At 42.7% G+C, this 18,683-nt stretch overlaps 1 protein-coding gene across 1 annotated transcript in view; it reads left to right on the top strand.

Moving 5' to 3' along the window:
• Window positions 1-3,349: 3,349 nt before the first annotated feature.
• Window positions 3,350-18,683, top strand: part of tbc1d23 (TBC1 domain family, member 23) — a 43,075-nt gene continuing 27,741 nt past the window's right edge. Inside the window, exon 1 of the mRNA XM_045212595.1 lies at window positions 3,350-3,407. Within this exon, the coding sequence (XP_045068530.1) occupies window positions 3,370-3,407 (38 nt within the window). The 5' untranslated portion in view covers window positions 3,350-3,369. The remainder of the gene's footprint in view (window positions 3,408-18,683) is intronic.

Raw genomic sequence — 18,683 nt, 5'->3', positions numbered from 1 at the left:
GTCACCAGTGAGCACCGAGTGAGCGTCACAGAGTGGGAGGGGCGTCACCGAGTGGGAGGGGCGTCACCGAGTGGGAGGGTCGTCACCGAGTGGGAGGGGCGTCACCGAGTGGGAGGGGCGTCACCGAGTGGGAGGGGCGTCACAGTGCTCAGTTGGTAACCACTTATTTGAAAATACCATTGAATTGGTACACAAGATTGTCTAGAACAGTGGTTCCCAACCTTTTTTGGTTGCCGTACCACCAACTGAATTTTGCTCTGCCCGGAGTACCCCTGAAGAACCCCCTGGTGCGTTTTCCCAGTAACCCTCTGGACTCATGAGTCTTTTCAGGTACCCCCTGTGGATAGGCCAGGTACCCCCTGTGGATAGGCCAAGTACCCCCTGTGGATAGGCCAAGTACCCCCTGGGGTCCTAGTGCCCCTGGTTGGGAACCCCTGGTCGAGAACTGTACCATTGGTTCGATGCCTCGAGCAAGTTGCAGCCCAGAGCGAGGACGTGGGTTAAAACAGAAGTCAATGATGGTTACTTGTTGCGGGCCTAGAGTTTAATGATAAAGCTGATCATTTATGCTTGGGATGACCTGAGCGGGACTTGGGGTGTTGATAAGTCAATGTCTCAGCGCAGCCTTGAAATGTGAGGATGGGGTCCAGGCACCAAGATGATTTGGATGGACCCCATCTTCTCTGTAGAACATCTTCTGTTTCCAAAAGGTATCACATTTATCCACAAAAGTAACTCCAACAGAGCTACAGTAGACTCGTGGCCAGTCGTGTATTGCCAGCAACCTACTGAATCTTTCAATGCCACGACTCAGTGATGGCAATGGGCCATAAAATCCAGTTTATGCCGTTCCGAGCTAGCCACCCTAATGTCATTCGATCCCACATGGACACTGTTATATCTAGCCTAGCTGTAGAAGAACGGACATCTGCACAGTTTCACATTGTACATCACTCTGTCGTTTAATGACATGTGCCACACATTCTGACAACCCATTCATCCGTAAAGCAGCACACTGTCATAAACCATAACAACGTACAGTACGACGTACAGCACGTCGTACCATACATAACAGACACGACAGCGACAGCCCCCGTGTTCTGGTGTAAAACAGCAGGAAGCAGCCTAGTAATGTCCTGTACCTGAGACCCAGGATAGCACAAGGTTTTTTCCCCGGGAACCGAGATGTTTCTCACCATAGAGTGTGAATAATGTATGCACTCACTAACTGTAAGTCGCTCTGGATAAGAACGTCTGCTACATGACTAAAAATGTAAAATAGAGCTGCCAAATATAAGGCTGGTGAGATGGAGATGGCAGAGGAGGTCCGGCCGCAAAACCCATTGTGGCTGACTGAGTAGTCGGTGCGTCAGACACCCTCAGCGATGGCGCTGGAACCTCCGAAGCCAGGAGGGCGAAGCTGTTCAACAACTGGATTTGGGTTGGGCTTTGCAACGACAAAGAAGCCCCACTCGCCACAGGCCACTTTCCCCAAATTTGGCCTACGGCGGGTGACGTGCTTCCATGGTTGGGCAGCAGGAATGTTGACAGTATCAGCCGCTAAATCCATCTGAAGCGACAGTCCTGCTCCATTTTCCAGGAAGTGGGAGATATTGATTAGATTGTTGTAAAGATGGGGGAGAGGTCTGTCTGTGATAAAGAGATGCACTACTTTTTAACAAACAAGTCCTGCAGCCTCTGGTTCTGTGGTCAGGAGCTGCAAGAAGGACCTAGTTTAGCTGCAGCTGGCCCAGAACAAAGCAGCATGGTCTGGCCCTTCACTGTTAAGAGGGCTAGTATAATATCAACAAGATACATTCCAGTCTCACTTGGCTTAAAGTAGAAGAAAGATTGACTGCATCACTTCTTCTTTTTATGAGAAATATTACTGTAATGAAAATTCCAAATTGTCTGTATAATAAAATAACATAGTTCTGACAGACATACATACCTCATCAGACATGCCACCAGGGGTCTCTTCACAGTCCCCAAGTCCAAAACCAATTTAAGGCAAAGCACAGTATTGTATAGAGCCATGGTTACATGGAAAACCCTTCCATCTCAAATTACCCAAGCAAACAGAAAAATCAGCTTTAAAAAAACAAACAATAAAACACCTCACAAGACCCCTAGGGATCTGAACTAGATAACAGTGTATGTCTATTTAAAGTACTGTTTTGTCTGAGTGTTTTTTCTGAGTGTTTCGTCTGCACAGGACCCTTTGTATTTCTATATTTATTAATGTATGTAGTTCTGTCCTTGAGCTGTTCTTGTCTTTTAATGTTTCATGTTTTGTGTGGACCCCAGGAAGAGTAGCTGCTGCTTTTGCAACAGTTAATGGGGATCCAAATAAAATCCTAAATACACATGGTATACACCATCCAACGAAATGCTTACTTGCAGGTTCCTTCTTGACATTGCAACAACGATAAGAAATAATAAAAGATTTAATATGAACATAAAGTAAATGGCTTAGTAGAATATCATAGACATTTTAGCATACGTATAATACAGGAAGGCACAATTTATAGTTAAATATCTACACATGTTTTGGGGAAGTGGGGATTGCGGAAAAGTGTTTAGACTGTGCAGAATTGCGAGTGTCAGTCTAAGTGTGTTTGTGACCAAATGATCAGTTATGTTTTATCTTTTGTCCGAGAGAATGTCCAAGAGAGGCTATACTAGCTGTATTGGTATAGCAGGGTCATCATTTCATTAATAGTAATTTTAGAGAGAAAGGGAGGCAACCACTGAGGTGTTGTTGTTTTTATCGCACTGCTTTGCTTTATCTTGGCCAGGTCGCAGTTGTAAATTAGAACTTGTTCTCAACTGGCTCACCTGGTTAAATAAAGGTGAAATAAAAAAATAATAATAATAATAATGACAACGGAGGCAACAAGTTGCCTTATCACGCCGCGAGACACAATGAGGGAATTCAATTAAACTGAACTGCGGTGCACCGGGCTATGGCGTGAACGGGCAAAGGTGGTGAGGGAGGAGCGCCCATCTCAAATCGAACAGTGCGCCGCTGGGTCATGTTGTCAAAAAACGCAGCATGATGCATCGTTCAGAAATATACATATCTTTTCATTAAAATATAGTTTTATTTTCATAGTCAGATAAAGGCAGATAAAGCATGTCCAATCACTTGTGCATGTGAAAACACAGAATCCTACTCATTACTCCACGTGATTAACCTACATCACTTTTGTTTTGTGCCGACTTTGCCGTCGGCCAAAACGGAGACCCTGGCTGGCTGGCTCCATGGCCTGGAGGCAGACCGGTTCACCCGGGGAAGGGCCGGGGCATTAATCGAATCCCCTCCATGCTCTTGTGGACGGCAGTTCTGACGTTGACGTCAACACAGCAATGGCGGATGTAGTGGAGGAAGTTCTTGAAGGCAGCTGGTAAGATTAAAGATAATAATCACTGTTGTCTGAGATACTGACGACATCAGTCGAGTCAGTGTTTTCATAATATAAAAACTAGTTGTTAGCTACGTTACATTTGGAAAAGTACATTGCCGTTTTGGTGGCGATGATGGTTTTGGACTGTATCGATTAACTACTAGCCGGAGATCGAGTGATGTTCTTCTCTGATAGCCCAGCTAACGTTGGTTAGCCTAGGTAGACTTTCACAAAAAAGTAGCTAGGCTAGTCAGTTCGCTAACCATTGTTTGCAATGCTAGCTAACTACAACAACAACAACTAGTGTTGTCATTCCTGAGCGACACTGCTGGTATTGTATAGGATTTTGTTGTGTAAATATTGCTAACGTTAGCTAGCTAGCTAGCTGCAGACTCGAGATGTTGTGGCTTCGCTTTTTTTCTATTGTCAACAGTAGCCACTCATCCCCTATCATCGAAGTTGTCCTGAAGATACCTGACGGCTGTGAAGTGAGGATCTGGCTTCCCCAGCATCTGTGCGTTATGCCGCGTTCAAAACAACTGGGAACTCGGAAATCTCCGACTTTAGCGCGTTTAAGACAACTGGGAACTCGGGGAAAAAACGAGCTCCGACTGGGAAAATATGTTTTGAACGTGAAGTCGGAAACTCGGGCATCTTTATATAACTATGACTATCCAACCTGAAGATCACCGACGTTATGATTTGACCTCGGTTATTTCCGAGGTCCTAGTTGTCTTGAAAGCACCTAGAGATGTCGACGATGAATGAGTATGACCTGTCTGGTCTCCATTCAAACTCCCATTAGACAGCTCTTCAAGCGTTATAATGTCAAAATACGTTTTATACACACCAAATATGGAGTTTTGCCGAGCAACTATCTTAATTTATTCCCATTACGGCTATACCAGCCGTACTTCCAAAAAGGGATAAATAAAAATGTACAAGCAACCGAAACAATGCCTTTGAGGTGCCAAATATGATTTTGTTTCCGGTTATATTATACATTTTTTGGGACGTACATACCAACCGTAACTAAATGAAGATGGTTGCTCAGCGAAACTCCATATTTGGTGAGTAATGAACGTATTTTGACATTATAATGCATGCAGAGCTGTCTAATTGAGTTTGAATCGGAGCTTCTTGAGCGTTGTGCAGCGTTCAAAACAACTGGGAACTCGGAACAAAACGAGCCCGACTGGGAAAAAATCTATTTGAACAGTCATCCAACTCAGAATTCCAACTTGGGAACTCGGGCCTCTTTCTAGGACTGGGAATTCCCGACCTGAATAATCACTGATGTCATGATTTGACCTCATATTTTTCCGAGTTCCCAATTGTTTTGAATGCGGCATTAGAGACCAGACACTTCATCCTCGACATCTCTAGCGCACAGATACTGGAGAAGGTTCTGGCTAGCTAGTGTTTTATGTCTGTGGAGCTGTTCCTGATACAGCTAAACATCACTCAAATCACCTTTTGATGCAAGGTGTATCTGAACTAGGGCTGGACAATATGGATAAAATATCATATCACCATATTTTTGACGGTGATTTAGGTTTTTGAATAATGTTCTAAATATGCTTTCTGAGTATTCCATTACATTTACATTTTAGTCATTTAGCAGACGCTCTTATCCAGAGCGACTTACAGTTAGTGAATACATATTTTTATTTGTATTTTTTTTTATACTGGCCCCCCGTGGGAATCAAACCCACAACCCTGGCGTTGCAAACACCATGCTCTATCAACTGAGCTACATCCCTGCCGGCCATTCCCTCCCCTACCCTGGGCCAATTGTGCGCCGCCCATGAGTCTCCCGGTCGCGGCCGGCTGCGACAGAGCCTGGATTCGAACCAGGATCTCTAGTGGCACAGTTAGCACTGCAATGCAGTGCCTTAGACCACTGCGCCACTCAGTAGCTTGTATTCCATGACCCTAGGGTGGATCACACATAACTTATAGTGATTTCAATTAGTCTTTCTCCATTTATACTGTTCAATCTAACTCAAAACCAAAATAATTTTCAACATTTTCATCAATTTCTGCATTTCCTGCACTTGTATTCTCATTTTCACACTGTGCCATGCAGCATGGGCAAAAAAATCAAGGCCTAGTCAATTGGTGAACTGTTGGAATCATTGAAATATAATGATTATTCTAATTCTATAGTTGGAATATAGTGGGAAGCACCTTGAGTACATTGTTGTTTGACATGACAACGAATGAATAAGCCAGTGAGAAATTCTTGATAGGGTAGGAACCAAAGTGTTGGTCACTGTTTCCAGGTGACCCTAATTAGATGTTACATTACATGGTTTCTTACTTCATGTAGCTAGCTAGCTAACCAACATATTCATGCTTACATATTCCTCTCTGATAAGATACCATTGCACAAAAATGCTTATCTAGGCCTACAGCAGCACTGGTACCAGGCTGTATTAGCTAGCTAGCTACATTTGCTCTGACTCTTATTACATTTAGCAAGCTAGCTTGCCAGCTAACTAGCGATTAGCATTAACACAATTTCTTTTTGCAACACCTTGCTAAGAAAATAAACTAGCAGACTGTAGTTTGGAGACAGTAAGATACACAAACTAAGTGTAATTATAGAGCGCTTGTGGAAAGCAGCAGGTCACCAACATTGTTGCATCCATCTGACCATGCGGAGTGAACGGCAAGAAAGTGCTGGTGACTCCGTGGTGGAGTAACTGCTCTCTCCTTGAGTGACGGGGCGGTGCTTGGTGGTGTTAGTGGCATGCAGCAGGAGAGAGATGACTCAAGGAGCAAACAGAGTAAACTATAAAAACTGACATGATACGCGGCGGAGTTGAACATTACATTTAACAAACCAAACATTAAAATACTGTTATAGAAGATAAAGTAAAAACTCAAACCAGTCCTTGAATCAATACCGGTGTATATAGTAAAATACAGTATACTGCTCAGCCCTAATCTGAACAATAGCCTTCTTCAGCTTGGTCAGGAATCAGGATAGTGTAAAACTGTTCAGACATTCTGCTAAATTTGTCATTATAGTAAAGTGAAGGACATTCCAACAGGCTCTGTATACACTACCAGTCAAAAGTTTGGACACACCTACTCATTCAAGGGTTTATCTTTATTTTTACTATTTTTTACATTGTTGAATAATTGTGAAGACATCAAAACTATGAAATAACACATATGGAATCATGTAGTAAACAAAAAAGTGTTAAACAAATCAAAATATATTTTATATTCTTCAAATAGCCACCCTTTGCCTTGATGACAGCTTGGCACACTCTTGGCATTCTCTCAACCAGCTTCACCTGGAATGCTTTTCCAACAGTCTTGAAGGAGTTCCCACATATGCTGAGCACTTGTTGGCTGCTTTTCCTTCACTCTGCCGTCTGACTCATCCCAAACCATCTCAGTTGGGTTGAGGTCGGGGGGATTGTGGAGGCCAGGTCATCTGATGCAGCACTCCATCACTCTCCTTCTTGGTCAAATAGCCCTTACACAGCCTGGAGGTGTGTTGGGTCATTGTCCTGTTGAAAACAAATGATAGTCCCTCTAAGCCCAAACCAGATGGGATGGCGTATCGCTGCAGAATGCTGTGGTAGCCATGCTGGTTGCCATACCAGGCAGTGATAGTCCGGGTAGCCACGATTAGCTGTTCAGGAGTCTTATGGCTTGGGGGTAGAAGCTGTTAAGAAGCCTTTTGGACCTAGACTTGGCGCTCCGGTACCGCTTGCTGTGCGGTAGCAGAGAGAACAGTCTATGACTAGGATGGCTGGAGTCGTTGACAGTTTTTAGGGCCTTCCTCTGACACCGCCTGGTATAGAGGTCCTGGATGGCAGGAAGCTTGGCCCCAGTGATGTACTGGGCCGTACGCACTACCCTCTGTAGTGCCTTGCGGTCGGAGGCCGAGCAGTTGCCATACCAGGCAGTGATGCAACCAGTCAGGATGCTCTCGATGGTGCAGCTGTATAACTTTTTGAGGATCTGAGGACCCATGCCAAATCTTTTCAGTCTCCAGAGGGGGAATAGTCTTTGTCGTGCCCTCTTCACGACTGTCTTTGTGTTTGGACCATGATAGTTTGTTGGTGATGTGAACCAAAGAACTTGAAGCTCTCAACATATGGCATCATGTAGTAACCAAAAAAGTATTAAACAAATCAAAATATATTTTATATTTGAGATTCTTCAAATAGCCAGTCTTTGCCTTGATGACAGCTTTCCACACTTTGGTAATTCTCTCAACCAGCTTCATGAGATAGTCACCTGGAATGAATTTCAATTAATAGGTGTGCCTTGTTAAAAGTTAATTTGTGGAATTTCTTTCCTTCTTAATGCATTTGAGCCAATCAGTTGTGTTGTGACAAGGTAGAGGCGGTACACAGAAGATAGCCCTAATTGGTAAAAGTTTCTTCAAGTGCAGTCGCAAAAACCATCAAGCGCTATTATGAAACTGGCTCTCATGAGGACCGCCACAGGAATGGAAGACCCAGAGTTACCTCTGCTGCAGACGTTTTACTTTTTCTATAATTTTTCTATTTTGTATCTGCATTGTTGGGAAGGGCCCTTAAGTAAGCATTTCACTGTTGGTCTACACCTGTTGTTTACCATCCAATGTTCTGTAATAATATAAATAGAACTCTTCCTCCCTGATCCTAAACGCCCCCTGACCTCCACTGGTGTACAGTCAGTGTGTATTTAGCATTTGTGAAATGATTTTGATGAAATTTAAAGGGCTTTATGTTTCTTGAACCGTATCACAATTAAGAATCGATTCACGTTTAGAAAGAGTATCTGTCTGTTTTGGCTGCCAGAGCCAGTCTACCTCTGAATATAACATATAAGGTGAATATAACATATAAGGTGAATATAACATATAAGGTGAATATAACATATAAGGTCCTTGGACCTGAGGAAGTAACGGCAGGCTCCTTAAGAGTACATCTTGGGCTACCTTTCACATAGAATGAGCACTGGTTAATCCATTCATTTCAGTATCCTTCCTTCCGGTCATTTGTTATGTGGTTACAAAGACACTGTTCATGGGCAGGGAGAACAGAGACACAGTCTAACAGGCAGGGAATCACTAGGACTGGTTATAACAGGCAGGGAATCACTAGGACTGGTTATAACAGGCAGGGAATCACTAGGACTGGTTATAACAGGCAGGGAATCACTAGGACTGGTTATAACAGGCAGGGAATCACTAGGACTGGTTATAACAGGCAGGGAATCACTAGGACTGGTTATAACAGGAAGGAATCACTAGGACTGGTTATAACAGGAGGGAATCACTAGGACTGGTTATAACAGGCAGGGAATCACTAGGACTGGTTATAACAGGCAGGGAATCACTAGGACTGGTTATAACAGGCAGGGAATCACTAGGACTGGTTATAACAGGAGGGAATCACTAGGACTGGTTATAACTGGAGGGAATCACTAGGACTGGTTATAACAGGAGGGAATCACTAGGACTGGTTATAACAGGCAGGGAATCACTAGGACTGGTTATAACAGGAGGGAATCACTAGGACTGGTTATAACAGGAGGGAATCACTAGGACTGGTTATAACAGGAGGGAATCACTAGGACTGGTTATAACAGGCAGGGAATCACTAGGACTGGTTATAACAGGCAGGGAATCACTAGGACTGGTTATAACAGGCAGGGAATCACTAGGACTGGTTATGTCTATTCTTTAACAGGGAGTGTCTAGGGTTAGATCTACTGTACAGTATCTAGGGTTAGGGTTAGATCTACTGTACAGTATCTAGGGTTAGGGTGAGATCTACTGTACAGTATCTAGGGTTAGGGTTAGATCTACTGTACATTATCTAGGGTTAGATCTACTGTACAGTATCTAGGGTTAGATCTACTGTACAGTATCTAGGGTTAGGGTTAGATCTACTGTACATTATCTAGGGTTAGGGTGAGATCTACTGTACAGTATCTAGGGTTAGGGTGAGATCTACTGTATGGTATCTAGGGTTAGGGTTAGATCTACTGTACAGTATCTAGGGTTAGATCTACTGTACGGTATCTAGGGTTAGATCTACTGTACAGTATCTAGGGTTAGGGTTAGATCTACTGTACAGTATCTAGGGTTAGATCTACTGTACAGTATCTAGGGTTAGATCTACTGTACAGTATCTAGGGTTAGGGTTAGATCTACTGTACAGTATCTAGGGTTAGGGTTAGATCTACTGTACAGTATCTAGGGTTAGGGTGAGATCTACTGTACAGTATCTAGGATTAGGGTGAGATCTACTGTACAGTATCTAGGGTTAGATCTACTGTACAGTATCTAGGGTGAGATCTACTGTACAGTATCTAGGGTTAGATCTTCTGTACAGTATCTAGGGTTAGATCTACTGTACATTATCTAGGGTTAGGGTTAGATCTACTGTACAGTATCTAGGGTTAGATCTACTGTACAGTATCTAGGGTGAGATCTACTGTACAGTATCTAGGGTGAGATCTACTGTACAGTATCTAGGGTGAGATCTACTGTACAGTATCTAGGGTTAGATCTTCTGTACAGTATCTAGGGTTAGATCTACTGTACATTATCTAGGGTTAGGGTTAGATCTACTGTACAGTATCTATTGTTAGGGTTAGATCTACTGTACGGTATCTAGGGTTAGGGTTAGATCTACTGTACAGTATCTAGGGTTAGATCTACTGTACAGTATCTAGGGTTAGATCTACTGTACAGTATCTAGGGTTAGATCTACTGTACAGTATCTAGGGTTAGGGTTAGATCTACTGTACAGTATCTAGGGTGAGATCTACTGGACAGTATCTAGGGTTAGGGTTAGATCTACTGGACAGTATCTAGGGTTAGGGTTAGATCTACTGTACAGTATCTAGGGTTAGGGTTAGATCTACTGTAAAGTATCTAGGGTTAGGGTGAGATCTACTGTACAGTATCTAGGGTTAGATCTACTGTACAGTATCTAGGGTTAGATCTACTTTACGGTATCTAGGGTTAGGGTTAGATCTACTGTACAGTATCTAGGGTTAGATCTACTGTACAGTATCTAGGGTTAGATCTACTTTACGGTATCTAGGGTTAGGGTTAGATCTACTGTACAGTATCTAGGGTTAGATCTACTGTACAGTATCTAGGGTTTGGGTTAGATCTACTGTACAGTATCTAGGGTTAGATCTACTGTACAGTATCTAGGGTGAGATCTAATGTACAGTATCTAGGGTGAGATCTACTGTACAGTATCTAGGGTTTGGGTTAGATCTACTGTACAGTATCTAGGGTTAGATCTACTGTACAGTATCTAGGGTTAGATCTACTGTACAGTATCTAGGGTGAGATCTACTGTACAGTATCTAGGGTTAGGGTTAGATCTACTGTACAGTATCTAGGGTTAGATCTACTGTACAGTATCTAGGGTGAGATCTACTGTACAGTATCTAGGGTTAGGGTGAGATCTACTGTACCGTATCTAGGGTTAGGGTGAGATCTACTGTACAGTATCTAGGGTTAGGGTTAGATCTACTGTACGGTATCTAGGGTTAGATCTACTGTACAGTATCTACGGTTAGGGTTAGATCTACTGTACAGTATCTAGGGTTAGATCTACTGTACGGTATCTAGGGTTAGATCTACTGTACAGTATCTAGGGTTAGGGTTAGATCTACTGTACAGTATCTAGGGTTAGATCTACTGTACAGTATCTACGGTTAGGGTTAGATCTACTGTACAGTATCTAGGGTTAGATCTACTGTACAGTATCTACGGTTAGGGTTAGATCTACTGGACAGTATCTAGGGTTAGAACTACTGTAGCTCAGCTGGTAGAGCACGGCGCTTGTAACGCCAAGGTAGTGGGTTCGAACCCCGGGACCACCCATACACAAAAAATGTATGCACGCATGACTGTAAGTCGCTTTGGATAAAAGCGTCTGCTAAATGGCATATTATTATTATTATTATTACTGTACAGTATCTAGGGTTAGATCTACTGTACAGTATCTAGGGTTAGGGTTAGATCTACTGTACAGTATCTAGGGTTAGATCTACTGTACAGTATCTAGGGTTAGGGTTAGATCTACTGTACAGTATCTATTGTGAGATCTATTGTACAGTATCTAGGGTTAGGGTGAGATCTACTGTACAGTATCTAGGGTTAGGGTGAGATCTACTGTACATTATCTAGGGTTAGATCTACTGTACAGTATCTAGGGTTAGATCTACTGTACAGTATCTAGGGTTAGGGTTAGATCTACTGTACATTATCTAGGGTTAGGGTGAGATCTACTGTACAGTATCTAGGGTTAGGGTGAGATCTACTGTATGGTATCTAGGGTTAGGGTTAGATCTACTGTACAGTATCTAGGGTTAGATCTACTGTACGGTATCTAGGGTTAGATCTACTGTACAGTATCTAGGGTTAGGGTTAGATCTACTGTACAGTATCTAGGGTTAGGGTTAGATCTACTGTACAGTATCTAGGGTTAGGGTGAGATCTACTGTACAGTATCTAGGGTTAGATCTACTGTACAGTATCTAGGGTTAGATCTACTGTACAGTATCTAGGGTTAGGGTTAGATCTACTGTACAGTATCTAGGGTTAGGGTTAGAGCTACTGTACAGTATCTAGGGTTAGGGTGAGATCTACTGTACAGTATCTAGGATTAGGGTGAGATCTACTGTACAGTATCTAGGGTTAGATCTACTGTACAGTATCTAGGGTGAGATCTACTGTACAGTATCTAGGGTTAGATCTTCTGTACAGTATCTAGGGTTAGATCTACTGTACATTATCTAGGGTTAGGGTTAGATCTACTGTACAGTATCTATTGTTAGGGTTAGATCTACTGTACGGTATCTAGGGTTAGGGTTAGATCTACTGTACAGTATCTAGGGTTAGATCTACTGTACAGTATCTAGGGTTAGATCTACTGTACAGTATCTAGGGTTAGATCTACTGTACAGTATCTAGGGTTAGGGTTAGATCTACTGTACAGTATCTAGGGTGAGATCTACTGGACAGTATCTAGGGTTAGGGTTAGATCTACTGGACAGTATCTAGGGTTAGGGTTAGATCTACTGGACAGTATCTAGGGTTAGATCTACTGTACAGTATCTAGGGTTAGATCTACTGTACAGTATCTAGGGTTAGGGTTAGATCTACTGTAAAGTATCTAGGGTTAGGGTGAGATCTACTGTACAGTATCTAGGGTTAGATCTACTGTACAGTATCTAGGGTTAGATCTACTTTACGGTATCTAGGGTTAGGGTTAGATCTACTGTACAGTATCTAGGGTTAGATCTACTTTACGGTATCTAGGGTTAGGGTTAGATCTACTGTACAGTATCTAGGGTTAGATCTACTGTACAGTATCTAGGGTTTGGGTTAGATCTACTGTACAGTATCTAGGGTTAGATCTACTGTACAGTATCTAGGGTTAGGGTTAGATCTACTGTACAGTATCTAGGGTGAGATCTAATGTACAGTATCTAGGGTGAGATCTACTGTACAGTATCTAGGGTTTGGGTTAGATCTACTGTACAGTATCTAGGGTTAGATCTACTGTACAGTATCTAGGGTTAGATCTACTGTACAGTATCTAGGGTGAGATCTACTGTACAGTATCTAGGGTTAGGGTTAGATCTACTGTACAGTATCTAGGGTTAGATCTACTGTACAGTATCTAGGGTTAGATCTACTGTACAGTATCTAGGGTGAGATCTACTGTACAGTATCTAGGGTTAGGGTGAGATCTACTGTACCGTATCTAGGGTTAGGTGAGATCTACTGTACAGTATCTAGGGTTAGGGCTAGATCTACTGTACGGTATCTAGGGTTAGATCTACTGTACAGTATCTACGGTTAGGTTAGATCTACTGTACAGTATCTAGGGTTAGATCTACTGTACGGTATCTAGGGTTAGATCTACTGTACAGTATCTAGGGTTAGGGTTAGATCTACTGTACAGTATCTAGGGTTAGATCTACTGTACAGTATCTACGGTTAGGGTTAGATCTACTGTACAGTATCTAGGGTTAGATCTACTGTACAGTATCTACGGTTAGGGTTAGATCTACTGGACAGTATCTAGGGTTAGAACTACTGTAGCTCAGCTGGTAGAGCACGGCGCTTGTAACGCCAAGGTAGTGGGTTCGAACCCCGGGACCACCCATACACAAAAAATGTATGCACGCATGACTGTAAGTCGCTTTGGATAAAAGCGTCTGCTAAATGGCATATTATTATTATTATTATTACTGTACAGTATCTAGGGTTAGATCTACTGTACAGTATCTAGGGTTAGGGTTAGATCTACTGTACAGTATCTAGGGTGAGATCTACTGTACAGTATCTACGGTTAGGGTTAGATCTACTGTACAGTATCTAGGGTTAGGGTGAGATCTACTGTACAGTATCTAGGGTTAGGGTTAGATCTACTGTACAGTATATAGGGTTAGGGTTAGATCTACTGTACAGTATCTAGGGTTAGGGTTAGATCTACTGTACAGTATCTAGGGTGAGATCTACTGTACAGTATCTACGGTTAGGGTTAGATCTACTGTACAGTATCTAGGGTTAGGGTGAGATCTACTGTACAGTATCTAGGGTTAGGGTGAGATCTACTGTACAGTATCTAGGGTTAGATCTACTGTACAGTATCTAGGGTTAGGGTTAGATCTACTGTACGGTATCTAGGGTTAGATCTACTGTACAGTATCTAGGGTTAGGGTTAGATCTACTGTACAGTATCTAGGGTTAGGGTTAGATCTACTGTACAGTATCTAGGGTTAGGGTTAGATCTACTGTACGGTATCTAGGGTTAGATCTACTGTACAGTATCTAGGGTTAGGGTTAGATCTACTGTACAGTATCTAGGGTTAGGGTTAGATCTACTGTACAGTATCTAGGGTTAGGGTGAGATCTACTGTACAGTATCTAGGATTAGGGTGAGATCTACTGTACAGTATCTAGGGTTAGATCTACTGTACAGTATCTAGGGTGAGATCTACTGTACAGTATCTAGGGTTAGATCTTCTGTACAGTATCTAGGGTTAGATCTACTGTACATTATCTAGGGTTAGGGTTAGATCTACTGTACAGTATCTATTGTTAGGGTTAGATCTACTGTACGGTATCTAGGGTTAGGGTTAGATCTACTGTACAGTATCTAGGGTTAGATCTACTGTACAGTATCTAGGGTTAGATCTACTGTACAGTATCTAGGGTTAGATCTACTGTACAGTATCTAGGGTTAGGGTTAGATCTACTGTACAGTATCTAGGGTGAGATCTACTGGACAGTATCTAGGGTTAGGGTTAGATCTACTGGACAGTATCTAGGGTTAGGGTTAGATCTACTGGACAGTATCTAGGGTTAGATCTACTGTACAGTATCTAGGGTTAGATCTACTGTACAGTATCTAGGGTTAGGGTTAGATCTACTGTAAAGTATCTAGGGTTAGGGTGAGATCTACTGTACAGTATCTAGGGTTAGATCTACTGTACAGTATCTAGGGTTAGATCTACTTTACGGTATCTAGGGTTAGGGTTAGATCTACTGTACAGTATCTAGGGTTAGATCTACTTTACGGTATCTAGGGTTAGGGTTAGATCTACTGTACAGTATCTAGGGTTAGATCTACTGTACAGTATCTAGGGTTTGGGTTAGATCTACTGTACAGTATCTAGGGTTAGATCTACTGTACAGTATCTAGGGTTAGGGTTAGATCTACTGTACAGTATCTAGGGTGAGATCTAATGTACAGTATCTAGGGTGAGATCTACTGTACAGTATCTAGGGTTTGGGTTAGATCTACTGTACAGTATCTAGGGTTAGATCTACTGTACAGTATCTAGGGTTAGATCTACTGTACAGTATCTAGGGTGAGATCTACTGTACAGTATCTAGGGTTAGGGTTAGATCTACTGTACAGTATCTAGGGTTAGATCTACTGTACAGTATCTAGGGTTAGATCTACTGTACAGTATCTAGGGTGAGATCTACTGTACAGTATCTAGGGTTAGGGTGAGATCTACTGTACCGTATCTAGGGTTAGGGTGAGATCTACTGTACAGTATCTAGGGTTAGGGCTAGATCTACTGTACGGTATCTAGGGTTAGATCTACTGTACAGTATCTACGGTTAGGGTTAGATCTACTGTACAGTATCTAGGGTTAGATCTACTGTACGGTATCTAGGGTTAGATCTACTGTACAGTATCTAGGGTTAGGGTTAGATCTACTGTACAGTATCTAGGGTTAGATCTACTGTACAGTATCTACGGTTAGGGTTAGATCTACTGTACAGTATCTAGGGTTAGATCTACTGTACAGTATCTACGGTTAGGTTAGATCTACTGGACAGTATCTAGGGTTAGAACTACTGTAGCTCAGCTGGTAGAGCACGGCGCTTGTAACGCCAAGGTAGTGGGTTCGAACCCCGGGACCACCCATACACAAAAAATGTATGCACGCATGACTGTAAGTCGCTTTGGATAAAAGCGTCTGCTAAATGGCATATTATTATTATTATTATTACTGTACAGTATCTAGGGTTAGATCTACTGTACAGTATCTAGGGTTAGGGTTAGATCTACTGTACAGTATCTAGGGTGAGATCTACTGTACAGTATCTACGGTTAGGGTTAGATCTACTGTACAGTATCTAGGGTTAGGGTGAGATCTACTGTACAGTATCTAGGGTTAGGGTTAGATCTACTGTACAGTATATAGGGTTAGGGTTAGATCTACTGTACAGTATCTAGGGTTAGGGTTAGATCTACTGTACAGTATCTAGGGTGAGATCTACTGTACAGTATCTACGGTTAGGGTTAGATCTACTGTACAGTATCTAGGGTTGGGGTGAGATCTACTGTACAGTATCTAGGGTTAGGGTGAGATCTACTGTACAGTATCTAGGGTTAGATCTACTGTACAGTATCTAGGGTTAGGGTTAGATCTACTGTACGGTATCTAGGGTTAGATCTACTGTACAGTATCTAGGGTTAGGGTTAGATCTACTGTACAGTATCTAGGGTTAGGGTTAGATCTACTGTACAGTATCTAGGGTTAGGGTTAGATCTACTGTACGGTATCTAGGGTTAGATCTACTGTACAGTATCTAGGGTTAGGGTTAGATCTACTGTACAGTATCTAGGGTTAGGGTTAGATCTACTGTACAGTATCTAGGGTTAGGGTTAGATCTACTGTACGGTATCTAGGGTTAGGGTTAGATCTACTGTACGGTATCTGATCTCTGTGCTAATGTTTACTGGAACATATTATGCAGTGTCTGTCTGTACCCAGGTGTTCCAGCATGCATCTGTCTGTCTGTACCCAGGTGTTCCAGCATGCAGCTGTCTGTCTGTACCCAGGTGTTCCAGCATGCAGCTGTCTGTCTGTACCCAGGTGTTCCAGCATGCAGCTGTCTGTCTGTACCCAGGTGTTCCAGCATGCAGCTGTCTGTCTGTACCCAGGTGTTCCAGCATGCAGCTGTCTGTCTGTACCCAGGTGTTCCAGCATGCAGCTGTCTGTCTGTACCCAGGTGTTCCAGCATGCAGCTGTCTGTCTGTACCCAGGTGTTCCAGCATGCAGCTGTCTGTCTGTACCCAGGTGTTCCAGCATGCAGCTGTCTGTCTGTACCCAGGTGTTCCAGCATGCAGCTGTCTGTCTGTACCCAGGTGTTCCAGCATGCAGCTGTCTGTCTGTACCCAGGTGTTCCAGCATGCAGCTGTCTGTCTGTACCCAGGTGTTCCAGCATGCAGCTGTCTGTCTGCTTTATGTAACAGAAGAGAAGAGGCCCTGGGCAGCTGCAGTTCTGACTCCTGCTCACCCTGCTCTGTGTTTTTCTTTTTATTATTATTATTATTCAGTCTACAAAGTAAGGTGTCAAGCTAGGAAAACAGGAATATATCTGATAAACAAAATATTATTTAATTACTACAATGTTTGAGAATATATTTTCTATGTAATAGGTTTACTTACTGCTATAGATGTATTGAAAAGAAAAATGACTGAGAAGTATGCTGTGACAGAAGCAGTGGCTTTAGTCTCATTCCCCTCCTCAGTACACAGTACTATCCTGATACAGCAGTATATAACTCAGTCCTCTCCTCAGTACACAGTACTATCCTGATACAGCAGTATAGAACTCTGTCCCCTCCTCAGTACACAGTACTATCCTGATACAGCAGTATAGAACTCTGTCCTCTCCTCAGTACACAGTACTATCCTGATACAGCAGTATATAACTCTGTCCCCTCCTCAGTACACAGTACTATCCTGATACAGCAGTATATAACTCAGTCCTCTCCTCAGTACACAGTACTATCCTGATACAGCAGTATAGAACTCTGTCCCCTCCTCAGTACACAGTACTATCCTGATACAGCAGTATAGAACTCTGTCCTCTCCTCAGTACACAGTACTATCCTGATACAGCAGTATATAACTCTGTCCCCTCCTCAGTACACAGTACTATCCTGATACAGCAGTATAGAACTCTGTCCCTCCCTCAGTACACAGTACTATCCTGATACAGCAGTATAGAACTCTGTCCCCTCCTCAGTACACAGTACTATCCTGATACAGCAGTATAGAACTCTGTCCTCTCCTCAGTACACAGTACTATCCTGATACAGCAGTATAGAACTCTGTCCTCTCCTCAGTACACAGTACTATCCTGATACAGCAGTATATAACTCAGTCCTCTCCTCAGTACACAGTACTATCCTGATACAGCAGTATAGAACTCTGTCCCTCCTCAGTACACAGTACTATCCTGATACAGCAGTATAGAACTCTGTCCTCTCCTCAGTACACAGTACTATCCTGATACAGCAGTATATAACTCAGTCCTCTCCTCAGTACACAGTACTATCCTGATACAGCAGTATAGAACTCTGTCCCCTCCTCAGTACACAGTACTATCCTGATACAGCAGTATAGAACTCTGTCCTCTCCTCAGTACACAGTACTATCCTGATACAGCAGTATAGAACTCTGTCCCCTCCTCAGTACACAGTACTATCCTGATACAGCAGTATAGAACTCTGTCCTCTCCTCAGTACACAGTACTATCCTGATACAGCAGTATAGAACTCTGTCCCCTCCTCAGTACACAGTACTATCCTGATACAGCAGTATAGAACTCTGTCCTCTCCTCAGTACACAGTACTATCCTGATACAGCAGTATAGAACTCTGTCCTCTCCTCAGTACACAGTACTATCCTGATACAGCAGTATAGAACTCTGTCCCCTCCTCAGTACACAGTACTATCCTGATACAG

The sequence above is a fragment of the Coregonus clupeaformis genome, unplaced genomic scaffold (assembly GCF_020615455.1).
Source record: "Coregonus clupeaformis isolate EN_2021a unplaced genomic scaffold, ASM2061545v1 scaf0028, whole genome shotgun sequence".
Classification (NCBI taxonomy): domain Eukaryota; kingdom Metazoa; phylum Chordata; class Actinopteri; order Salmoniformes; family Salmonidae; genus Coregonus; species Coregonus clupeaformis.
This window is presented reverse-complemented; position numbering and strand designations above follow the sequence as displayed.